Raw genomic sequence first — 26728 nt, 5'->3', positions numbered from 1 at the left:
CGAATACTTGTTTGAAACATATTTTCTAACGTGAGATTGTTCTGCTGGGGGAGGGGATTTTAACTTTCCTTGTTTGTTCTGAAAACATGCATAAAAACAGGATGTTCAGATTATTGCAGCGTTTCCATCTGCACATTCTGCTGCTCTCCTGCCTGAAGAATGCACAGAAAGAAAACCCTGTGTGTGTGTGTGTGTGTGTGTGTGTGTGTGTGTGTGTGTGTGTGTGTGTGTGTGTGAGTACATGTTGAAGCATTAAATTGACCACCTGTTGCTATCCTTTCTCAAACACACACAGACACACACTCCCCTCAGTCTTTACTTTCTCAACCAAACACTCTGAAAGAAAAGATCAGTGTGTGTGTGTGTGTGTGTGTGTGTGTGTGTGTGTGTGTGTGCGCTCTGGTATGTGAGTATGGAAGATACTCAGTTACACACACTCGCACACACTCAGTAATCCAGGCATGTCAGTTCCTGTCTTTGCGGAGGTTGTGTTCGTCACTGTAATCTCTGGAAAAATGATCCTGCCCGTTGTTTCCCGCCGCCGCCGCCTGCCAGTCGAGTGTGTGGGCAGAGCGACCTCAGGGTCCGTCGCTACAGCAACAGGCTGCACAGACTGAAGCTGGGAGCAGGAAGAAGAGACAAACACGGAGGAAAACAGTCAACATGAAGAGGTCTGACAGCAGAGAGCAGGAGGAGATCTGAAAACCTGCAGACGGAAAACGAGGGAGTCGAAACCTCCGACAGGAAGCAGCAGGTAAGAACAGGAAGCTGGAAACGTGACAGATCACATGATTTAAAGTCCTTGGCTGCAGGTCCAGGTGCCGAGACTGTTGTGGGTTACATTTAAAGGAACAGGCTGGGATTTGGTCAGTCCTCCGGTTCTGTGATCCAGCTCAGACAGAGGTCCAGGATGTTAGCGTAGCTTAGCACAACGACTGGAGGCAAGGGGAAACTGTTAGCTTAGCTCAAACGAAGGAGAAAACATCCACCTGTCTGAGCAGCTATCCACTGGCTAACAGGCTAACAAGCTAAAAAAACACTGAGTCTCCTGGTACCAGCTGAGTCGATTGGAGAATCCAGGTTCATGCTACGTTCATGCTAATACGTTTTCAATTGAAAGGGACAGTTCTGGTTATTAGACGTGGCGTTGTGCGAGGTAGTGATATATAGTCAGGACATTACGGTAGGTAATGTTCAGCGTGGTCCCACTTTATAAAATCTGCTCTGAAGGAGTTTGTTTTGGGGGAAGTCAAATATTTGCTGTTGAAAAGTGAGAGTGACGTTGCCGAAGCTCCAGCTGTTTTCTGTGATGCTGAATTAAAGTCTCTGCTGAGTTGCTTCTTTTTAAATTAACACAGATTAGCAGAGTCTCTGCAGATGTTTTCTTTCTGCTGCGACTCAGCTCCGGGTGTGAAGGGGTTAAAGCGGCGCTGCGGGCGACGTGTTCTCAGAGGAAAACAGGAAGCTGCGGAAACACCTGAGTGAGTGAGTGACTGATCTGAAAATCAGAGACAGAAACACCGTCTCTCTGATGTGACAGAGGAGACTCGGTCTGTCCTCAGGTTCAACTCCAGCTGCAGTTTTATCCGTGCAGGCGTCACATTACAGACGTTTCAGTTCGAGTCTTCAGACGTCAGACGATCCAGGATCCAGGAGTGAATCTGTATTCAGCACAGGTGGTCCAGAGCTGGAGGAGAGGAAACACTCACATAGTTCATCTCAGATCACAGTATGATTCTGTTCAGACTCTCAGCTCTGGGTTCAGGTTAAAGATCCTGGTCTGGTTTAATACAGAATCAGAATCACCTCCTTCTCCACTCAGACTAGTTCCAGGTCACTTCCTGTTTATCCAGATTTTATTAATCATGAACCATTTGTCTTGAGTTACGGCTAAAAAGTGTTTCGTGAGGTCACAGTGACCTTGAACTTTGACCTTTAGCCACCAAAATCTAATCAGTTCATCCTTGAGTCCAGGTCAATGTTTCTGTTAAATGTGAAGAAGTTCCTTCAATGTGTTTCTGAGATATCGTGTCCACGAGAATGAAACGCACGGACAGACAACCGGAAAACAACATGGCTGCCGCTCTGACTGTCATGAAGGCATGAAAAGTTTATTCACATTGAACCTGAACCTCCATCTTTACTGACCTGAACCAAAGAGCCGGACCACAGACTGGACTCTGGACTGAACCCGGTCTCTGGTGTCTGATCTTTGTCCTCCAGCCGCTTCTCTCCTCTGTCACCAGGAGTTTGGAAACAGATTGTTTTCATTGGTTTAAGGAGTGAAACCTTCAGAGCTCAGTGACACACAGGTGACACACAGGTGACACAGGTGACACACAGGTGACACACAGGTGACACACAGGTGACACACAGGTGACATGAAGTGAAACCATCAGTTCGATGTTTGTCTGTTTCCTGCAGCTGAAACGTGAGTGATGAAGAGGAGGAGCAGCTGTTTGGCTCCGAATCTAATCAGCCTCTAAGGATTCACAGCTCAACAACTGGAGATCAGTGAGGGGAAGCTGGGAAATGTAGTCTCTGTAGACTGTGCTTCAGGACACTCCTCCTCCTCCTCCTCCTCCTCCCTCAGTTCCTGGAAGAGAGTGAGAGAGATGAACCTGCAGATTCATTGAAACGTGAGGATGGATCTCTGCGGGCCGACGGCCAACCAGACCACAGTCCACCTGAGAGACCAGAGGACACACACACACACACTCACACACACACACACACACACACACACACTGAGCAGCAGTTGTTCAGATGATCTGTCGTAAAGACAAACTACAGAAACTCAGAGACACATCTTTGCGTTTTAGGTCAAAAATGTAACAAACAAAAACTTCTGCAGTTTCATCTGATGACCAACAAAAAAAAGATGAAATAATTGAAATGAACAAACTGAAGCTTCAGTTTGTCTTTCATGATGATAAACTGAACATCTGACAGAACACATTCATCACTTTATTCTGGAATTTATAAACCAAATAATTGTTTCAGTTTAAATATCAAATCTTACAATCAAGAGATTTGTGTCTCTTCTCTTTAAAAATGTCACTGAAGTAAATGATGAAACTATGAAACCGTCTCCAGCTCCTGCAGGATTCCAACATCATGAGGTCATGATGCTGCGGCGCCGACGTGTCAGAAATGTCCAACATCAAAGACTCGCAGGTCGGAGTCTGAGTGAGTTATTGACACGGCGTCTGTCAGCTGATCAGGTTACACTCGTTTGATCTGTGGAGGTTCAAACAGACCGAGTCCAGCTGAGAGTTCACACAGCCACAAAGATCTGATCCGATCAAGCCAACTGATACCAGGGACTCAGATTATCAGAACCTGTTAACACCTCTGTGCTGGTTCTGAATCTGTGCTGGTTCTGAGTCTGTGCTGGTTCTGTATCTGTGCTGGTCTTGTGTCTGCGCTGGTTCTGAGTCTGTGCTGGTTCTGTGTCTGTGCTGGTTCTGAGTCTGTGCTGGTCTTGAGTCGGGTTTCCCTCTCTACAGTTAGGGTGAGTTCAGGCAGAGACTGTGTACAGCAGACAGACTGAGGTCAAAGGTCGTCTCCGTGGATACAGTGAATAAAAAGGAGAACGTTAACTGCAGATCTGTGACGTCATTCCAGGACTGAGACCAAGTGTTCACTTTTATTGTGAAGGGATCAGTGTGATGGCTGTAAACAGGAAGTTAAAAAGAAGCTGATGTAAACACAGTGACAGGATGTGAGTGACCTCTGTCTGTTAACAGCTGATCTGAGGTCCAGCTCTGATCCTGGACCAGCAGCAGCAGTTCTGATTTATCTCTCTCACACCTGGTTCAGACCTTTGATCCGGACGATGACAGCTCGAGACGCTTGGCTGAAGACGCCGCTGTCTGCGTCTCACCTTTCAGCCGGCCCCAAACCCAACTCTGAGAAACTGACTCCAGGTCAGAGTCATCGTCTCTCTCTTGTGTTTCAGGTCCTGGTCTCTGCAGCCGACATGTCTGCAGTCAGAGCTGCAGCCGTCCTGCTGCCGCTGAGCGTCTGCTTCCTCGCCGCCCTCATCGTCCCGCCCTGCACAGGTCAAGGTAGGTCACATGATCTTGTGGGTACTCTCTCTGCAGGAAACAAACCTCATGATAATACAACAGATTATATGATGATGAAATTTAGATTTTCAGAATAAATCAGAATATTTTACAGTCAGCTTCAGAATCAAAACTAAAACTGGATGTTAATAATTTAAGTTAATAAAAAATGATTAAAACTACATGATCATAAACATTCATACAAAGATCCATTCAAACGTTACAGGTCACATATGTATTAATACATGTAAACAGTTCGAATATATCAGTAAATAAACAAGTACAATCACACAAACATGGGCGAAAACACTGAAGTGTAGTCAAATATACCTCTATCATATCATGCATGCTGCATGCAGTTTAATTATTGACTTGAATTATTGATCTGATTTAAGATGGCTCCCCGTAGTTAAAACCATCCTGCTCACACACCTGGAGAGACAGAAGAAGAAGTTTCCGTCTGTTTGAAGTGACGCGACTTTTCCGTCTGAAAACTTTAGTTTATCTGAAGTTGAACGACTGCACTTCCTGTGACGTCACGTTTCGTCAGATCAGACTCAGTTAGTTAGTTGTGACTTAGTTAGTGAGTCGTAACTAGTTCAGTGACGTGGTGATCGTGTTTGTTGTAACTGTAGATGAAGATGTGAACGTTGTTTTTTCTGTCGCTGTGTTTGACTGAGAGAAGAGCCAGAGAATCACACAACAAACTTTAAGCAGCTTCTCTTCATATGACACCTCCTCCACCCCCCCCACCCCCCCACATCACAGTTTAAGTCATTACCCCCCCCCCCCCCCCACCTCCTCCTCATATTATACCCCCCCTCCCCCACAGTGAGTCAGCTGTGAGCTTCCTGTCAGGCAGCAGAGTGTGATTAATCAGAGAGGAGCTCTGGGTGTCGAGGACGGACAGGTGTCAGGACGAGGGTCGAGGATCAGCGGGACCACCGCCGAGAGACTTGGGGTGGGGGTGGGGGGGTGAGGAGTGGGAGGTTGGACTCGGTGAGCCTCTGTGATTGCAGCTAAATATTTTTCTTACTCCGCAGGCTGCTGATCTCAGAGCTCAGAGCTTCTCTGATCGTTAAAGTTTAGGAGGCATCCAGTTCAGGTGACCTCACCCCTCCTCACCCTCCCTCCCTCCCTCCCTCCCTCCCCAGAGAAGCAGAGCGGACCAGGCTTTAAACTAATCAGCTTCAACCACTAAAACCCTTCGACGTGTACACACTCTTATTTTTACTTATGGGAACGTTTATCTTTTTATTCATGTTGTCACCTCTCTGTTTGTGGTGTTGGAGGATATTTCATGTAAACATCAGACAGATAATCTGACTTGTTGTTGGTTAACTGACTCACAGAACATGAGGACGTGAAACTAGTATTATTTTATTTATAAGTTAGCACTAATTAGCATTATTCATAGCTGTGTCCTAATTCACAGCCTCCACCCTCAGATGCTGCATTTGAAGATCGATTGCGTCACAGCAGCGTGACTAGACTGTCACATTTCACTTCAGTTCAGCCTTGGACTAGCCTTTGCCCCGGACACCCAGCTATGCTAACGATGCTAACAGGAGCGTGTGTTTGTTATCAAAGCAGCATCCTGCACTGAAGTCTCAGCCCCTCCTCTTTGACCATTTTTGGATTAGCTGGGAGTTAAGGCCAGAGTTAAACGGTGGAGCAGCTCATTCTGAGCTTCAGTAACCTGTGGGTGACGTCACAGAGGCGGCGTCCATCTTTATTTCCAGTCAATGAATTTAACCAGAGTGGACGGGGTTGGACGTAACTCTGTCTTCAAACTAGCAAAACAACCGGAGAACTATTCACCAGAACCACTGCAGTCACCACCACCAGGGACTGAGTGGGAATAAACATGGACCTGGGACTTCTGACTCAGACTGACCCAACAGAACCCCTCTGGAGTCACGCCATCAGATCCTGAACCAGAACTTCCTCCATCAGATTCAGCAGCTGTTTTTAGCTTCATGTGGTTTTATAAGGATTATAGAAACGTTATAGAAACTCCTCCTCCGGCTGTGGAGGGCAGCGTGAACTCCAGACCTGTCTGAGGTCATACATGAGGTCACATATGAGGTCATATGAGGTCATACGTGTCGGTGCTGCAGGTCACACTGCGACACGTGCAGCAGGATCAAGTTCCTGCAGCGGTCTTCACACCAGCTCCAGTGTCTGTCTGTAATCACGGAAAAATCCACTGATCGACTGCTTCAACAATAACCTTTGTCACAACTACTCGACTTCATAAGTGGCTCTGATTGGACAGCTAATTGGGGGAACAGGTGCTGTTGCTGACCCAGCCAATCAGGGAGCAGCAGAGCAGCGAGGGAGGTGACTTCAATCAGTGGAGCATTCATCATGTTTAAAGCAGCAGGAAGAGCTAAAATTATCCTCAGAAACACTAAACCACACACACACACACACACACACACACACACACACACACACACACACACACACACACACACACACACACCTGCTGCCTCTGAGTTTCTTCAGTCTCAGTCTCAGTGTCACTGATTACCTGCACAGGTTCCACACGTCCTGGACAACCTGGAAATCAACGTTGTGATAAAAAAAAAACTAAACGGTATAAAATTGATTTTAATTTGAGATCTAAATGCATCTAGATGCTGCTCTACGTGGCCAAAAGTTTGTGGACAGCCATGTTAAACCATGTTTGAGATTCAGGTGACCAGATTTCTGAAGACATTTTCAGTTTGATGGTCAGTATAACATTAAAATATCCAATGTTTTTACTTATGAAATAAAACAGAGGGACAGTCCCCGTGTCATGTGTTTCCACTATGGTAACAACGATGCCCTACCTTTGAAGCAGTCATGATGTCTCATTGTCTGTCTATTCCTTGGTTACATTATTATAGACCATTGCACAACGTCAGACAACTTCTTCTTCTTCACTTTTTTCAACATAAACACTATTTTTTCGAGGCCCAGCTGGGAGGCTGTGGGTATGTTTGTTTTCGTTAGTTTAGCTGGTTAAGAATTCTTTACCAATGAGTGAGCCAGCTAACCTTTTCTCTGCCTAGACACAGCAAAAAAAGAAAAATCTGATTGGATAACTCTGTTTTGATGGTTTTAGCTTAATTTCTGAAGTTGCTATAGCGAGCAGCTAGCCCTCTGTTGGTTAAAAACAGCAATAGACGTGTTTTTAATTCAGTTAAAAACGGGGACGTCTGGTCACTCTAGAGTAGATTAACATCTGTATACATCTGGAGAACATGTTTCTGCTGTTTCAGTGTTAAAGTCCAAGGTCGTCAATGTGAATTAAATTCATTGAAATTATGTTGAAAATATAAATATTTATTTATACATTTATGTGTTAAAAGCATTACTTTTTCCTCCTAAATTCAATCCTGTTCATTAAAATGGCCATTTATTAAATATAATAAATACATTAATAAAATCACCTAACTCCATGGATCTGAATCTTTCTGAGCGCTCCACGCTCAGTTTCTCCCTCTGGAGTTTTCCCTCCTCCATCTTCTCCTCCTGTCAGTCACCGTCGTCTCTGAGGTCGTCACTCTTTAATAAAACGAAGCTGAGGAAGTTTGTCATCAGACAGCAGCTCCTCTCTCCTCGTTTTTTTCTCCCTGTGAAGCTGCAGCAGTGAAACGTGACTGAGGATGAAGAGCTGTCACATCACTCATCTTCATCGCGTCACACACACACCTGCTCCACACACACTCGTTTCAGACGCTCCAACGTCCCGCAGGTTGAATTTAACCAGAACAAACTGAAACAAAAGGAGAGAAGTCAACTACGACTCCCATGGTGCTTTTCAGCAAGAAACATCCAATCACAGAGCTTCACTGTTTCTACAGTAAAATCTGTTTAAATCAGTTCACAGCACCTGTCACCTGTGGAACAGCTATTAGGGGAAGTCCTCTTCCTCCTCACCCTCATCTTCCTCACCTCCCTCACCCTCCTCTCCCTCCTCATTACTAACAGTGTTTGATCTTCGTCACCTCCTCGTCAGAGACTGTCTAACAGTCTTATTTAGGGGGCGGGGCCCCGGGGCCCTTCAGGACAAAAATAACACCGACTCTTTTGTTCACTTCAAGTGTCTCTGAACGCATCAACAGTCCTGATGATGTGACTTGGCGGTAAATCATGGTTGTGTCATGGCTGCATGCACGGATGGGCGTGGATCCTTGCTGAGTGCGCTCAGAGGAGCTCGGCGGCTTATTGTTCTCCGTTAATCCGGGCTCTCCCAGCTGTCAGATTAACCCTGCGCTCTCTGTTGTCTGCCTCCTCTCAAATAACACTTAGCACCTCCCAGCTGTTGTTGGAGTCATGCGAGACTCGGCCGGTGTCCTCCGCCCCGGCAGCTCCAGCACGGGGCCGCGAGCGCCACACCAGGTCCTGGAGCTGCCGGGGCGGAGGACAAGCCTGTTGTCCCTCTGTCAGGACTCCCTTTGAAAACAATCCTCCCTCATTCCAGCCGACACTCGATCCACTTCAGCTCCACCTCACCTGCGTTCAGAGCCGCTGTTAGCTCCGAGGTCAAAGGTCACGGTCTGTGGTCTAAACATGGAGCAAGTATTCCCGCCGATGACCTGCTCCGAGTTTGATCCTCTGGAGAAAATAAAGTCAGTGAGTGTTTTCACTGCTGAGTTCATTTCTCTAAACATCACTGAGGAATTTAAATCAGCTGTGACGTTCAAGTGCTGCTGGGAAAGTTCAGCATTCAGGGACCGAGAGATGGACGCTGCTGAGATGGAGGTTTTATGTTGTCAGGGTGTCCGTCTGTCCGTCATGATATCTCAGTAACGTCTTGATGAAACTTTTTCAAATTTGGCACAAACACTCACTTGGACTCGACGATGAACTGATTAGAATTTGGTGATCAAAGGTCAAAGGTCAAGGTCACTGTGACCTCACAAAACACGTTTTTGGCCATAACTCAAGAATTCATTCACTACTTATGACACAATTTAACACAAATCTCTATATTCAGAAGGTCAAAGGTCAACTGCACTGTGACATCATAATGTTCTGGTCATTCAACCCTGTAACTGAGGAAGGAGAGAGAGGGGAGATGATTCTAGTCGTTTCACTTGAAGCAGCAGGCCGTCAGCAGCTGTCTCTCTGTCTAACAGACAGGCTGCTAAAACACTGAACGCCACGTGGCTCGGCAACTGCCAGAGGTCAGAGGTCAAACCGTCTGCTGCTAATGTCCCACCAGAGACCTGAAACACCTTTATATGTCCTGACGGCTGAGACACACACACTAAAGACACACAGGGAGGGTGGGGTGGGGGGAGGTGGGGTTGGGTGCGGGTGGGGGGGGGTCACAGGCAGCACCGCTCCCTCAGTCTCCACATCACACGCTCTTATTTTGTCAACTTCCTGTCTCTGATCTGTCCCGTTCTGATCCCTGCAGGAAGCGACTGCAGCTGCAACGTCACCAACAGCCACTGTGACGAGTCCGGAGTCTGCAGGTGAGTCACCTGTTGATCAGCGTCCCAGATGCACACAGCATCTTTCAGGTGGCATCCATTTGTATTTCATTTACTCTTACGCTTTAAATGTTGCTGCCGCTAGGGATTGTGGGACGGCATCATCTCCTTTCCTTTTGTAAAGGAAGCTCCAGTGTTTCCTACGCTGAAGGAGACAAGATAGGAAGCACTGAAGCTCCTCTCCTCAGCAGATAGAGAACTGGACCAGAAACCTCTATGATTTAGACCGTGAGCTGATGTCATCACGGGTAAATGAGCCAGCAGGTAACCTCAGTAAAAGCAGGTGAACTCTTTGTGTTCCAGGTGTGACCCCGGTTGGGACGGAGAGCGTTGCGACCGCTGCGTGCCGATGCCCGGCTGCGTCCACGGCTCCTGTCAGCAGCCGTGGCAGTGCAGCTGCGAGCCGGGCTGGGGGGGTCGCTTCTGTGACAAAGGTCAGAGACGGTTTTTAAATCTCACCTCCGAAGTTTTTACTTTTTTATATATATATATAGATTGATTGATTGATTGATTGATTGATTCCTGTGCGTGATGCTTCAGACCTGTTCGTTTGCTCGGAGCAGCAGCCGTGTCAGAACGGAGCGACCTGTGTGATGGAGGACAGCGGTGAATACACCTGTCTGTGTCCGGAGGGTTTCCATGGCAGAGACTGTCAGCTGAAGACCGGACCCTGTCACCAGAGGAGGTCAGTGCTCATGATGTCATATTTACTCATCATCATGTAAAAACAGCTGACATCACACTGAGTCGTTGATTTCAGCCATGTTGGGGGGCGTGGCTCGACGTCACGTGATGGATTGTGATGTCATGTGGTTCAGACGTTCATATTCCCCTGAGGATGAACCGTAGAAACTCTGCTGACCCGTTTCCTCTTCGCTATCATTAGACCAGAACTACAAACACTCCCATCATCGTCAGCTGCTGCCATCAGCCCTCATCACATGATCCTCCTCCTCTTCTTCATGTGTTTTCTCTGTTGTCTCCAGGTCTCCGTGTAAAAATGGCGGTCTGTGTGAAGATGCTGATGGTTTTGCAGAGGAGCTGACGTGTCGCTGTCTGGTGGGCTTCACGGGGCCGCGCTGTGAGACCGATGTCAACGACTGTTTGATGAAGCCGTGCGGTAACGGTGCCACCTGCCTGGACGGCGTCAACCGCTTCTCGTGCCTCTGCCCGGCCGGCTTCACCGGACGCTTCTGCACCGTTAATTTGGACGACTGCGCCAGCCGGCCCTGCCTAAATGCCGGCCGCTGCCTCGACCGCGCCGGAGGTTTCCACTGCGTCTGCCGGCCCGGCTACACCGGAGCCACCTGCGAGACATTGCTGAGGAACCAAGACGTCCGCGAACCCGGCTGGACGACGCATAGGTGGGAGGGGGGAGGAGGAGGCAGGGTCAGACACCACATGACCACCGCGGGCAAGAACCAGAGGACTAGCAGTAACAGTAGTCGTCATGACAACCTGCTGTTTAAGGTAACAGTGAGCGAGCGCGGTGCCTCCGGCCTGACGGAGATCCAGCTCATCGTCCTGCTGGTTCTGGCGGGACTGACGCTGACCGTGGTGGTGCTGACCGTAGCCTTCGTCCTGCAGGGTCACTGCAGGAAGTGTGGCCACGCCCCCTGCTGGCCACTGACATCATCATCATCGCCGTCATCATCGCGGCGAGGACAGAAGAGCAGGCAGCGAGCGCAGCCAGACGAGCAGGACTGTCAGATCAGCTTCCTAAACGCTGCAGAACCAGAGAAGAAGAAACTCAACACAGAGGTCATATAGAGCGAGTGGGCGTACGAGCACAGGAATGAACAGAGAGAGAGAGAGAGAGAGAGAGAGAGAGAGAGAGAGAGAGAGAGGGGGGGACATGCTCTCTCGCCCAGCTGGTTCGACCCCCCCTGTGTGAGCACAGGGTCAGAGGTCAGAGGTCAGAGCTGCCGTCATGACACTGAAACTATAACTGATGTCGACCTGACAGCTTCACCTGCCTCAGGTTCAGGTCTGAACTGGGATCTGGTCTAGGAGCTGGTCTGATTCTCCTAGCATGCACCTGCTGGTAATATGCAAATGAAGCACGACATCATAACCTTTATACTCAAACAGTCCTGAGGTCGAACAGGACTGAGGAGTGTGAGGGTCACTCAGGACTCTCCTGGACCACCTGTACGTTCATGTTCCCACTGCCACTTTCAACTACAATACCCATGAGCCTCAGCTGCTGTTGCCATGGAGAACAGGTCAATCAGAGCAAATTTAAAACTGGTTTAAGCTGCAGATTCAGTTGTTCGTCTTTAGCTTCCACCTGCTCACCTGACAGAGCTTTCAGCTCTGTGATTGGATGTTTTTTGCCCAAATACATCTTGGGAGTCGTAGTTTTTGGCTGCAGGAACCAGGAGAGTCTGAAATACATGCTCACACTTCACAGCTCCACTGACCCAAGATATGAATGTTATCACTGTGTGAGGTAACATACTGTATATTTCTTTGTCTGTGAACGACGTAAATATAAACAAGTATATATTCAGTCATGTATAACCCGTGTCACATATCAAACATCACATATTCCCTTGTTTGGTGTAATATCAGTGTTTAACACTCACTGCAGTGATCGGACTCGTCTGTGTCAAAGTCAACTGTCATCACGTTAATACTTTTCCACATGTGGGTTTAAGATAACGATAACGTAAGGAAGGGCATACTCGCAAATATTTTTTTTATCCCGTTATCTCAAGATATCATTACACATTATCGTTATCCTCAGATAACAGGAGAAAATTACTTTGTTATTCCGAGTTAATGAGATATCATCGTAAATCTTTTTCACCTGATATCGTTAACTAGGGATATCTTGAGTTAATGGGATAAGTATGGCCTTTCTCAGCTTGGAAAACACGGTTGGATTATTTTACACAGACAGCAGTGAGGTCTGTGGGATGACAGAACAAAAAGGGTTAAAAAAGATGAGGGACATCTTGCCGTTCCTGAACGTGCAGAGCAGAGCGACAGGTTCAAGCGTTTAAACCCCAGCTGACTTCAGTCTGACAGCTCTGCTCTGAGCCAACATGTGTTTGTATATTTTACAATGAGTTTTATATGGAAGTGAATATACAGTGTTTCGCTTTGAGCGTCAGTGTTTTGTTCTGTGGTGATAAAACGGAAGCGCTGCGTCTCCGCAGCTTTAAAAACCTAATTTATTGGTGTAATTTATCAGCGGTGTGTGTGAGAGTCGGATGTTTTTATAACAAAGTGTGTGCAATAAAGTTGTAAATGATGAGCTCTGAAGCCTGTCAGCTGGTGTTTCTCGTCCCCACAGCAGACAGGATGGACTGAGAGGTAACACAGTGAGCAGGTCTGAGATCAGCGATGGAAAATGTTCAGTTTTCATGTTCAGAAACACCACGGGGCTGCGTCCCCGCGGCCTCGTGGTCTATGATTCATAACATGTAATCACAACGTCCTGAGAACCTGGGTCTGCTTTCATAAAGACATACATATAATATATTAGATATAACAAATAATCAGACTTCAGATAGACTGAGTCTAAATTAATCTGTTGCACCAAACTGTTTGGTTCTTGACTATCTTAAACCGCACTGTGGCACAATGAATTCTGGGTAAATTAAGACTTTTTTCAATATAAAAAAAATGGCTGAGCGAGGAACTTAATTTACTCTCAGCAGAACGCACTTTGTTTCTGGGAAGAATTCGACAGGTAAAGAGTGAAAAGAAAAGTGTGATTTGGAAAATAAATAAAATTGCTGCTCTCTCCATAACAATGTCAGCAAACCACAAATTATGAGCCAGTTTTTTTTCGTTGGGTGCGACTGGTCAGCACAGGTGTCATTTGTTGTTGCCGTGGTAACATTGGTTTTAGGCCTGAGTTAGTCTGTAGTGTGGGTCCAGTCTAATGTTAGTCAGATTATTTCACAAAAACAAAGACCAACTCATTTTAAGATGAAAACATAAGACGCCTTATCGCCAGACTAACTCAGGTCTAAGAACAATGTTACCATGGTAACAACATAGGAGTCATCACGTTTCCTGTCTCTACTGTCAAATAAAGTCAAAAGACTGAAAAAGAATAGAAACAAACATTCAGAAAAATATTCTAAAGCACAACCAGAGCTATAAATACCTGTGGTTTTACCTGTGGGTCGTGCTGTCCTGATGTTGAGCTCCACATGTGGAAGATGAAGAGTTTAGCCTCCATGTTACTCTGCTGCTGTGAGTTTCAGTAGCAGCTTCTGCTTCTTCCAGTCTGTTTGTTGTGGACAGTTCTCTCTGTTTAATCTTTGGAGCTGTTGGTTATTGTATCACCTGAAGTCACACAGTTCATTCTGACTCGCATCACCTGCTCCATCCTCCTCCTTCACCTGGTGGCTCGTGGAGCTAACGTTGGCTAACGTCGCGTTAGCAACCCTGCTTTCCGTCATGTACTAAAACACACACTGATATTAGATGAAGTTTTGTCAGGGTAATTTTATTAAACTGTCTGAAATCTTTATCTTTAGCGTGACCCGGAAATGGTCTTTTACACCTGGCGCCTACTGCGTAGCTAGCCGTCATAGACCGCGAAAGCTGAACTGAAATGAGTCGTGTAGTCTACGGGGGATTTTCGCTGTGCGTCACCAGTTGTTCCCGCCCTTACCGTTGCGTCGCTAGGCGCGACTCCTGTCGCCTAGCAACCGTGATAACATGTAACTCTTTTTTTCACAAAAACTTGAGGTTTTAAGGGTTTAAGTCCCAACCCCTCGCCTCTGTCATTGGACCAACTGATCGATAACAACCAATGGAAACAAACATTTGTAATTCAACTAACTTTATTAACAAAATAACAAGGATTACTTTATCGGCTCTGTTTTTATTCTCTTAAATTCACTTTGAACTGTATTAAACATCTCAAATGAGCTGGTTTTAGTGTAATACTTTTAAAAACATTCTTAAAGTTTATTTATTTATCTTGTTTATATATTTATTCCTGTCTATAAGTTAGAAGTTAAATTTTAGACGAAGCTACACAGGCACATGGACTGAATGAAAGTAAAAGACGAATCAGTCGTTGTTTATTACGAAGCTGTAAACAGTTTTATTATTGTGACATCAGAGCAGCAGAACAAACCAACAGAGCTGAAGGTACATTCATCAGAAACACAGGCGCCACTGTCTGATGAAGCTCTGTTTATAAAGGTTTCATAAGCTGTAATTAATGGATTCATTTATGAGTATTAAATAATTTACTGATACTTTATAGCTCAGTTCTAAGACATTATTAAAAACAACTTCTGGGCTGCCAGGTTGTGGAAAATTCTCCTCCTGCAATGGATGCTTGAATGCTGATCTTCTGTAAAAGCTGCAGGACGCATGAATCAAAATAGGTCTTTACCATTCATGTGTCATATTAACTGGATTCTTCTCTCTACATTTTATTATATTATTTTGAGATCAACAGCCAGTGACACATTGTGTAAACGTTAATAAACCATAATAAGTCAGCAGTTACAAATGTAAACTTTCTGTTTGTAAATAGAGTTTGGTCCAGGCGTCCTGCAGAAGATCAGTCCACTGCAGAGGAGGATTTTCTACAACCTGGCAACCCAGAAGCTGTTCTTATTAATGTCCTATAACTGATCTATTTCGGCTCTATTTTCATTCTTTAAAAGGCTTCACAAACACACAACATACGGTATCTGTACACACACACAAGCATGGAGACATATGTGCATAGCAGATGTGGAAATAAAATAAGATTAAAATAGAAACAAGTTTAAACACAAGGAATCAGATAAAAATAAAAAAAGGTCAAAAGCCAGATAATAAAAGTGCATCTTAAAAGAAACAAATGATTAGTAAATGATTGATTAACTGCTAATGAATCCATTAATTATGTTTTATAAAGCTTTTATGAATGGAGCCTCATCAGAGAGAGGTACTGAAACACACTGTCCACCTGCTGATCAAACACCTGTCTGTAAGTCACTTGGTGTGTTAAGGTTTTGTGCCGTCACTCACTCTGTTCTAGTCTATGTACAGGTGCTACATCAAACCATGCAGAGCATGTGATTGGCTGCTAGCCATCAGGTGATCTGACAACCCAGAGAAGTGCAGTGCAGAGAAACAAACAGGAACATTCAAACCCCAAAAGAAAAAAATAAATAAAAAGAATAAAGTGAAAATTGTTTAACAGGAAGTGGGTGTGTTTGTGGGAGGGGTCACATCTCAGTCTCAGCCAATAAGCTCTCACCTAGACCTGATGTCAGCAAGACCATCTGGGGGCTGGAGTCTGTAGGGTTAAAGAACAACACATTTAGAGCTTCACACCAGATTAAAAGGACCAGACCGACAAGTCTGAATGTTATCAAGACCAAGAAACTACAAATCCTTTATACATCACATCCTGCTGATTCATTTCCAAGTCATTGATCAGTTTTCAAATTGATTTTTTTCCATCAGAGACATTTGTCTCAGTTGGTTTCTGTAACAAACCATCTGCAGTGAGATAATCCACCACACTCAATGTTTAGTCAACTACTAAAAAAGGTTTAAAGGAATAGTTCAAGAAGTCTCCACTCACAGCCAAGAAATAGTCCGGCACACAACCCCCCATAACACCACAACATGTGGTTTTTACATAGTGAGACTGTGGTCACCTGGTGAAAGACCAGATCAGAGTATCATCAGCCTACAGTGAGAGTCATACTGTATGCTGATGATACGCCGCAAAATGTTCCCAAATAATTCCTGTCGTACAATTTGCACCTGAACTGATTTAGAACACTTTCTATAGTCCATGTCATTTGAATGTCCACTGATACCACTCTCATGGTTAGCTTAGTTTAGCATAAAGACAGCCACGACATGTTTTACACCTCAGGGTTTGCACAGATTAAAAAAGTAAGATATAACATGTTAATCCAAAACCAGACTATATATTCTCCCCTCCCCCTATTTCCAGTCTTCATACTAAGCTAAGCTAACCAGCTGCTGCCTGTAGCTTCATACAGTCAGAGTGATCTCAATTCTCTACATGTTGAACTATTCCTTTAAATGAAATCAATCTAAAAACTGATTTTGAAAATGTTTAGATATGTACATGATGTTTGGTACATTGGTTAAACATGTAAAACCAGAAGCTTCAGTGTTTCCTCTGTGAATCCTCACTCAGCTTCTGAACCAGGACTATGACCAGGACCAGAACTTTCGACCTTACAGCTGAGTGGAATCACAGAGGGACCACAGAAGAAGAGAAGATCTTAAAAGGGAGTATTAACGAATATTCCTATAAATATTCATTATTAGAAATACAGAATATTCTGTTAACTGGGATTAGATAAAAACAGTTTGACCAGATCTACACGTAGTCGGTTACTATACAGAACACAAAACCTCCTACTGTCACTGGGGACACCTAACACCACAGAACCATGATAATACTGGGCTTAACTGGGACAAACCAGGCTAATACTGGTCTCAACTAGGACAGAAACAGTCCAGTACTGGGATCAACGTGGACAGAAACAGTCCAATACTGGGCTTAACTGGGACAGAACCAGTCCAATACTGGGATCAACATGGACAGAACCAGTCCAATACTGGGCTTAACTGGACTCAACTGGGACAGAACCAATTCAATACTGGTGTCAACTTGGAGAGAACCAGTTCAATACTGGGCTTAACTGGGAAAAAACCAGGCTAAGACTGGGTTCAACTGGAATAGAGCAAGGGTTAATATTTGGTCAACTGGGACAAACCAGGGTAATACTGGACTCAAACGGGACAGAACCAATCCAATACTGGTCTCAACTGGGACAGAAACAGTCCTATACTGGGCTTAACTGGGACAGAACCAGTCCAATACTGGGCTTAACTGGGACAGAACCAGGCTAAAACTGGGTTCAACTGGTATAGAGCTAGGGTTAATACTGGGATAAACCTGGACAAACCAGTCTAATACTGGGTCAATTTGGATTGAACAAGGAATACATTGGTCTGAACTGGGACAGAACCAGGCCTGGATGATAGATTTCTGGTTCTGTACTGGTTCTGTACTGGTTTTGTGCAGTCTAAACCTGTCTTGCTGTCTTTGGGGGAACAGTACGGAGGGTAAACTGGGACAGGAAGAAAGAACAATCTATTTGGGGGGACAGTCTGTAACGGGGGGGGGCGGCAGTCTGTCAGGGGGGGCAGTCTGTCAGGGAGGGGCAGTCTGTCAGGGAGGGGCAGTCTGTAGGGGAGGCAGTCTGTGGGGGGGCAGTGTGGAAAGGGAACGGGGGACAGGGGAGTGTTCAGCCCTTACTGCTGTGGGGTAGCCAGGTAGGGGGCTGGTACTTGTCTCTGATTGGTTGGTACTTGTCTCTGATTGGTTGGTACTTGTCTCTGATTGGCAGCAGGGCACCGCTGGAGGCGGGGCCTGGCTGGTGGGGCGGGGCCTCTCTGTCGTCGTCGTCCTCCCCCTCAGACAGCAGGTCACAGATCTGCTGCTGCAGCTCCGGACTGATGTCGTTCTCCGCAAGAACCAGAACCCGCAGACTGGTCGGGTAGTTCTCCACCATGTCCAAGAACACCTGAACACAAACATTCTGGTTTCAGTGAACTGAAAAGTGGGTCAGTGGGACTGTGGTCACCTGGTGAAAGACACATGTAGATCAGAGTATCGTCAGTGTACAGTGAGAGTGATACTCTACACTGATGATACTTTACAAAATGTTCCCAAATAATTCCTGTCTTACGAGTCGTACCTGAACTGGTCAGTGTCATCTGAGTGTGCGCTGACACCACCCTCATGTCTCCTATAGTAAATATGAAGCTACAGCCAAAGGTCAGCTAGCTTAGTCAGCTGTTCAGAAAGCCAACCAAGAAATACTCCGACACACGACCCCCCATCAAACCACCACTTGTTGTTTTTACACTGAGGACTAAACAAGCGAGATATAACATGTTAATCAGTGATCTTTAGAGGTGTTAGTAGGTTTTTATTCCTTTATAAAAGCTTCTTCAGTTGCCTATTGAAGCAAATCAGAACAGGTTTTTTAAATTTATAAATGTTGACAGAAAGTTGCCGGAGCTGTTTCACCACAAACCACTGTTGGCTGCAGAACGAGTCCAGGTCTGGTTCAGGTCTCTCCCTGCGCTGCCAGACTTCACTGATCGATTCACTGTAATTAGATCTGAGCTGAAAGGCTTTCACAGGAAAGTTACTATCAGCATATTATCCATTATCCACATCCCGTCTGTTCTGCTGCTGCTGAGCTGTCAGACAAAAGATCGATTGCTTCCGTGAAACGACCGGAACAAAACGCTCAGTTTGTCATCTGATCACCAGGATTTAAGGCTCAGAGCTTCAACTCATGCAGAAAAGCAGCATTTTAAAACTTTTTATATTTTGTTTTGGAAGATAAATTATAAAAGTTATTACCTGAAGCTGCGTGAAAATGTTTGTTTTTATTCATATTAATGGTACATGTGGTTTAAATCTGATAAAAGTTAATTTGTTGAGGATATGCTGTTATATACAGGACCATACAGAACCATACAGAACCATACAGAACCATACAGAACTTCCACTGAAAAACTACCATTTTAACCCTGAGAGGAGCCGACGTTCCCCTTGGACCATAAACAAGCTCTACCTGAGACCTGGTCCTCCAGTTCTGTTCTTAAGTCCAGTTTAGAGTTACTGGTTCCATACTGGTTCCGTACTGGTTTCGTACTGGTTCCGTACTGGTACTGTACTGGTTCTGTACTGGAGCAGCTCCAGTTTGAGATATTCTACTTTTCCTTCACTTCAGAGGGAAATCTTGAACTTTTCGATCCACTACATTTATCCGACCAGAGTTACAGGTTTCTTTTCCATATTCATGATTAACATTCAACAGGAGATAAATAAAACTGTCGTCAGGTAAAAATCTTGTACTTCCAGAATGTCAACTTTTATTCTGAAAAGCAGCAGCAAAGACTTTCAGAGGTTCTCAAGTTCTCGAGTGGTTGAGGATTTAATCGAACAGAGAGGAGAATCATGTGATCACAGATCTGAAATAAAGAAAATACATAAAATGGAGATACAAGGTTTTTCATGTGAATGGCTCAATAATTTAACATGACTTATCTCCAGACATGTGACTGTTTTACTGTTAATACTTGATCTTTTAAACGGGGACTTTAACTTCTGATGGAGTTTCTTTCTTTCGCTGTGGTTTTGATACTTAATTATTTTTGATTAAATATATAAAAATGTATTAAATCTGTATTAATTGATTTTCAGTCCACTTGACTTTAAAGCTGTGAACATGACGCTGATATTTTATCATCTTTTAAAGTCGTTAGCTTGTCCTCAAACAGAACCAGAGAAGAAATGTGTCATAAACCAAAAGTCGGAGCTAAAAGAGGCTGAAAATCTCCATGAAGCTTCAGAGGTCGTGAGAAATGTTGAGCGTGTGTGAGACACGCCCTCCACTGCTCGCTAATACGACACTAACACAGAATCAGAGTGAAGGCTTCGCTCTGCTAAAGAGGTCTGAGACGCTCTGATCAAAGAGCGGGAGGACGAGGAGCAGGAGGAGGAGGAGGAGGAGGAAGAGGAAGAGGGGTGAAGGTCTGCAGCTCAGCCTCAGGCAAACACATCAAAGACTGAAGAGACGACTGTGTGATTCTCTATCTGTGTGAGGACACGCTGTGTTGGTCTTTCAGCTCTCGTCCACTCACACCTCGGCCTGAAGACCAGAAACATTTCATCTGAAACTTTACTCTCTTTCTTCTCTGAACCTGAACCTGACGGCTGATTGGTCGGCTGACGTCACATCCACACAGGTGAAGACAGCAGCGATCACATGTCACCTGTTGGACGACTCGTTCGTTAATAGTTGATCTAAATCTAAAATGTTTGTCCCTACAGATTAATTATTATTTACATGTCAGTGATAAAACACTCTGAACTCAAGATCCATTCATTTAAAACCACAGTCGAAAGCTCCACACAAAAGTTTAGTAAGTGAACTTTGAGTTTAGAATATCACAGGTCACACTTCAGCAAAACCACATTAAAGATTAAATTTAATTAAATTCAGTCACATCTAATTGTTGCTGTTGTAAGATTAGTGTGATCTAAACTCCAACTCAGAATCAGAACCAACAGATCTGGTTCCAGGTCCAGGTTTTGTTTAGATGTGGAGGATCAACCAGTGAATGGATGTTCAGGTCAGTGTCTCCCCCTGCTGGACAGACACAAGAACAGCTGAACCCTGACAGAGCGAGATGTGACCGACAAACAGCAGCAGAAGAAGAAACAGGTGAGACAGAAGAAGAAGAATAGCAGCGAGCTCTGTGATTGGTCGACCTGTGCTGATTGGTTGGTCAGTCCGGTTCCCTCCAGGTCCAACACCTCCAGGGTTCTGCTGGACGCCACGGCAACCGCCAACATCCCTGCAATCTGATCACCTGGAGACAGAAGCAAAACGTTAACCAGAACTAGAACTATCAGAACCACAACTAACAGAACCAGAACATTGACCAAAACCAGAACTAACAGAACCAGAACTATCAGAACCAGATTATTAACTACCAGAACCATGTGTGCACGCACGCACGCACGCACGCACACACACACAGTGTTACCCAGGGGGTTGTAGTCCAGGTTGAGGACTCGGAGCTGGGAGCTGTGAGCCACAGCGATGGAGAGGCGAGCCCAGCCTTTGGAGCTGATTCCTGGGTTAGCACTGAGCGTCAGCTCCCTCAGACCTGCACACACACAAACACACACACACACACACACACACACACACACACACACACACACACACACACACACACACACACACACACACACACCACACACACGCAAAACCACACATGAGCTTCCTCTCTGTAAAAACTTCTGTCTCAGCTCTTAAATCAACGTGGACTGATGTCACTCTCCACCTGCTGATGAGGAAAACCATGTGATATGATCAAAAGCTCCAGAACTGCTTCTCTCTGTGGTGAGGTGTTTGTCATATGTTTACAGAGACGGGTTGGTTCAGATTCAGTTTCCCAGAAAATAAACTCACAACCTACTGTCTCCATGGAAACAGTAGAGTTGTACTGCTGTAAATTATTTAACGTTTTGCCTTAAATGAGGAACCTCAGGAGGTTCTGTACAGCTCCCTGCAGCTCCCTCAGCTGAGGAGAACCTTAAGTTTCAGACCTAAGTAGAAAACTTAAGGTGTGTTGTTCATTATTTCCACACGGAGAAACCAACCGCTGCTCTGCAACTGAAATGATTTGATTATTAACTGATTAGTGAGTGGACTGACAGAATTTAATTGGCAGCAATATTGATAACTGATTGATCATTTGAATTGGCAAAAATGTCAAAACTTCGCTAGTTCCAGCTTCTTAAATACAAAGATTTTCTAGTTTCTTACTTTTCTTTTGACAGTGAACTCAACATCTTTGTTTCCCTCTACGAGACCATGAGACGGAGGACCAGATGAACCTGATATTCTACTTCTAACAAATCATATTATGAAAACAGACACGAGGTCTGGGGCCTCTGGGGGTCTGGGGCCCCTGGAGGTCTGTCGTCAGCAGCTCTCATTACTTCTTGGTTTTAATTTAGTTTTCCAGGAGAAGTCTTTGTTTTCCTCGTTTCTCTGACTTTGATGTGTGAGTGTAAACGATGATGACGGGACGTGGAGATGAAGAGTTAATCCCTCAGTGTGTGTGTCAGCAGCGTGTGTGTCAGCAGCGTGTGTGTCAGCAGCGTGTGTGACAGCAGCGTGTGTGACAGCAGCGTGTGTGTCAGCAGCGTGTGTGTCAGCAGCGTGTGTGACAGCAGCGTGTGTGTCAGCAGCGTGTGTGACAGCAGCGTGTGTGACAGCAGCGTGTGTGACAGCAGCGTGTGTGACAGCAGCGTGTGGCCGCCTGATGAATTCAGGTTATTTGAGCCTGAAATAACAACGTCCCAGGAGACGACTCTTCCTCTGAGGTTTCTCCAGGAAGTGTCCACGTCCTGCAGAGAGCTGATTTACACCGACTTCTGAGGAAACACTGTTTCTACTTTCTATATTATCACATTCTCATTTCACCAAATCTGGTTTCTCTTATTTCACTAATTTATTAAATGAGCCAAGGAGTCCAGAGTCAGACCTGACACCGAGCCAGTTCAGGTCTGACACCAGAAACTGATTTACTTCCTGCACCTGGTCTGATGTTTCACAGTTGTAAAGTGTTAAAAACTGTATTTCTAGTCTCTGGCTGACAACAGGCCACATTTGTGTTGGTGCTGGTTGCTAGGTGTCAGGTTGTTGCAAGGTGTCAAGTTGGTGTTGTGGTTGTTGCTGGGTGTTTACTGTAGAGTGATGTGAAGTTGGAGGGTGTAGCAGGCGGTTGCTAAGCAGTTACAGACCGATACAAGGGTGTTACCTGTGCTGGATGATATAATTTATGTATTTTGGTTGTTAGAGTGTTCCAGAAGGTTGCCGTAGTGTTACCAGGTGGTTTCCATGTGGTTGCCACGACGTTCTGGGCACTTGCTAGGTGGCTTGACCACTTCAGTGTTTTAAGGATGTCTGCAGTGCTCAGTGTGGTTGCTAGGGTGTTCAGGTGGTTTCCATGCAGTTGCTAGGGAGTTGCTACCGTAGTAATGTGTGTGCTATTCTGGGGAGTTGTTAGGGTTGAGTGTCTGGGGTGTTTTCTAGGAGGTAACTATGGTGTTACCAGGTGGTTTCTATGTTGTTGATGACACATCTGGTGGATTTCTACCACCTGTATCTGACAGCGGACATCGAACGGGTGAACATTTTGTTACCTGACTTCGCTCCATCGGGCGGCAGCATCCCACAAATCAGACCCAGCGCCTCGTCTCCCAGCATGCAGTCTCCCAGATCCAGACAGACCAGCGCCGGGTGGGTCGACAGGGCTGAGTTCAGGGTCACCAGGCCAGCGTCCAATAGGGGGCTGCCATGGAGACTGGAGGGGGAGGGGACAAAGTATTACAAAGGATGAATCCTGATGGTCCAGGTGAACTCTGAACCAGGAGGAGAGGTCAGAGGTCACCTGAACCTTCAGGATTTGTCAGCACGTTATTGGTTTTCATGAGACCCTGCTGTCTGCTGGACGACTCACAACAGGGTCTGCAGGGATCGGTTGGTCTTGAGGGCGTCGGCCAGGTGTCGTGTCCGGCTGATGCTGGAGACGATGCCCAGGTTAAGGTTGAGCTGAGCGAGGGAGCGCGACTCTGCAACGCTGCGACAGATGCGTCCAAAGTCGCGGTCGGAGAGCTGGCAGCCGCGGACGGACAGCAGCCGGACGCTGTCCTCCTTCAGACTCTCACAGATGTCCTGGACCTCAGCCGGAGACAGCAGCTCCCCCGTGATCTGGATGGAGGCCGGCAGCATGTCAGACAGCACTGGGAGCTCTGGGAGCACTGGAACACCTGGAGGGATGAGAAGGGGAAACCAGCTTGTCAAACAGTCACCGGATAAGATCTAAGAGGAACCACAAAGTCTGACTCTGCAGGTGGAGAACAGGTACTGAACTGACGTCACCTGTCCAGCTGCTGTTATTGTGTGTCCACTTGTTATCAAACTGTCTCTTATTTCCACATCATTCATCAGTCCTTCTTCTTATTCTGTTTTTTTTACAGTTGGTAAACACCTTTCTGGTGCGTTACCGCCCCCTCCTGGTCTCCGAACGTCACGTTCATCTTCATTAGTTGCAAACACATTTGTTCAGTTGCAACTCCTCCGACCTGAACAACCATCAACCGTCCGATACGACCCAGAGGAGCGTCTCCTGAAACAGCGCCCCTACAGGTGGCAGGTGTACAGGACCTCAGTTGTCATGGTTACAACAACAAACACACGGCCTTTGTCACGATGGTTATTATACTAACGTTCATGGCTTGATTAGCTTTGGGAAAAGATGGTGATTTTCGTTAAAATTAATAATTTCCTCAACATTAGACGATCTTTGTTGCCCTAGTGACAACATAAACAGCTGGTTTCACACGGGAATTGAACACACTTCTCTCCTGTGTCACATCCACCACCTCCTCCCGACGTGGACGTTGTCTCTCTTTATACTACTTCACCGAGACTTTCCCTTTTGCTCCTGTCATCATCACTACGACCACCAGATGTCGCCTAGCAACAAAACCTAACTATGATGTCATAATAACCTGCTGCTTAGACGATGCGCACAGTCGTCAATATGTCGCCATAGAAACTAAACACACCATGAACATGCTATAGAACTGAGCTGCAACGATCAACTGATGGATTAATTGATAGAAAATGAATCCACAACTGAAAATCAATAACAAGCTGAACAGCTGCAACTGTTTCTGAACGTATCGATCCTCTATTGATCCTTACAGTGATCTGTCACCTGCTGCTGATACAGGATCAATCAACTCTCATCACAGATAGATAGATAGGTAGATCAATAGCTCGACTGATACCTAGATCAATAGACCTATATATGGATAGATGAATAGATCGATCAATATAGATGTGGGTAAACAAAGATAAACTAATTGATAAATAAGTTGGAGGAGATCAATAGTTAATCAGTTTTCTCTCTGTGATCAATACTTCCAGCTTCTGTTGTCATTGTTCAGAAAACTGACCAGTGGGTGATCAATAATTAATAGGTGCTGATCAGGGTGGGATCACCTGATCAGTTTCTGATGAGTAACACTGTGATCAATCTTGAAAATGTACAGGTAAAAGCATAAACCAGAGATAATCAATAATCGATTAATCAAAAGAATTGATGAGGAGGAACAGGTTTCTGATAGTCAGTCTGGAACCAAACAGCTGATCAAACTGTGTCAAGTGATCAATAATGAACTCCGGCTGTCATTAGTGCTACAGCAAGATGATCAATTAACCTGATAAATGATCGATCAGCTCACGCGGGGAGGATCGGGACTCTCACACGCTGATGTCATCATTCGCTCCGGTGCCTCTGATCCCGCCGCAGGCCACGCGCCAGTTCTGATCCACCGCGGCGGACATCAGAGCCGATCGATCCGGGTATCGATTGATCGGGTTTGATCGGCGGCAGAGGACCAAGCGGCGGAGCGGGAGGTCGGTGTCCTGCAGTCGGGCAGGGAGTTGGTCGGTCGGTGTGCGCACGGTGAGTCCCGGTGTGTTTCTGCAGGTGACCGTTACTATGAGACACAGAGAGAGGAGGGAGAGGAGAGAGGGCTCACTCTGACCGGTTTACTGGGACCAAACACAGAACAGACCACACGGTGAGAGAGAAGATTCTGACGTTGTAAAGAGCGGGAATAACAATAAAATACATGATAATATTTCACCGTATTATAAAAACGTTTATAATAACGTATTACAGTATATAATACGCCAATAATAATACATTAATTCAAAATAGTGTGCATTTTTTAATATTAGAAGGTTATATATTTAGGTTATATTAACAAGGTGATGACATAAAATACAAAATTCACAAAGGCCTATAAAGTAGGTTGTTTAACTGTTTTATTTTTCATCTTTCTATTATATCAAATATATGATAAGATTTTATTTTATTTTTTAATTGTAGTTAAAATATGTAAATTTAAGATCAAATAAACTTAATTGGTAATAATTGAATAAATGAGTAAAACAAAATCATATTTATAACATATAAATATATTTATTATATAATATGTGTTATACCTTTTTCTTTTTTTCTTTTTTTTCTTTATTTTTTACAGATTAGACCAAATAAAACGTGTGTCTGTATGAAAACATGCACTTGAAACATTAGCAAAGGTATTTTGATAATCATAAAAAGGAATTAACATGTGCCAAAAATAACTTTGTAGTGTTTGATTGAAGAAAGACTTTTCCCCATTTACCCATTTTCTATTTTATTTTATTAACTTTAACTCACATCAAAATTTCCTTTCTCTTACAAATATATTTAAAAAACAATTAACGATTTAAACTTTAAAGAAAAGCATTTGGGTTTAAAGTTCAGTTTGAAATCATTTGTTAAGATCAGGTGAGTGATTCAGACTCAGTCCTGTAATCCTGATCAGAGTGACACCTCTTGTCACTACACGATCTTTACGGTTAGGACGTCACACCCCGCTGAGCCTCGTTTTAATCCTCCTTGCTCTGTGACGTCACGCGGAGAAAAAGAATATTATGAATGGTTTTTTTTTAACTGACATTTATTATTGGTAATTGT

The 26728-nt window shown here is 45.0% G+C and overlaps 2 protein-coding genes across 2 annotated transcripts; one reads left to right on the top strand and one right to left on the bottom strand.

The window, feature by feature from the left end:
- The first annotated feature begins 719 nt into the window (after positions 1-719).
- dlk2 (delta like non-canonical Notch ligand 2) lies at positions 720-11335 on the top strand. The gene is made up of 7 exons (XM_022748665.1): positions 720-754; positions 3962-4070; positions 9490-9547; positions 9869-9999; positions 10106-10250; positions 10552-10929; positions 11011-11335. The coding sequence occupies exons 2-7, from the start codon at positions 3983-3985 to the stop codon at positions 11333-11335; spliced, it is 1125 nt and encodes a 374-aa protein (XP_022604386.1). The 5' UTR covers positions 720-754; positions 3962-3982.
- Positions 11336-14653: 3318 nt separating this feature from the next.
- lrrc73 (leucine rich repeat containing 73) lies at positions 14654-25656 on the bottom strand. Its single transcript, XM_022748660.1, has 7 exons — positions 25419-25656; positions 23651-23960; positions 23334-23494; positions 21161-21283; positions 20883-20983; positions 17847-18114; positions 14654-15833 (listed from the first exon to the last, which is right to left on the bottom strand). The coding sequence occupies exons 2-7, from the start codon at positions 23920-23922 to the stop codon at positions 15763-15765; spliced, it is 996 nt and encodes a 331-aa protein (XP_022604381.1). The 5' UTR covers positions 23923-23960; positions 25419-25656; the 3' UTR covers positions 14654-15762.
- Positions 25657-26728: the final 1072 nt, after the last annotated feature.

Source organism: Seriola dumerili, unplaced genomic scaffold, assembly GCF_002260705.1.
Source record: "Seriola dumerili isolate Sdu_G_001 unplaced genomic scaffold, Sdu_1.0 BDQW01000127.1, whole genome shotgun sequence".
NCBI classification, from domain to species: domain Eukaryota; kingdom Metazoa; phylum Chordata; class Actinopteri; order Carangiformes; family Carangidae; genus Seriola; species Seriola dumerili.
This window is presented reverse-complemented; position numbering and strand designations above follow the sequence as displayed.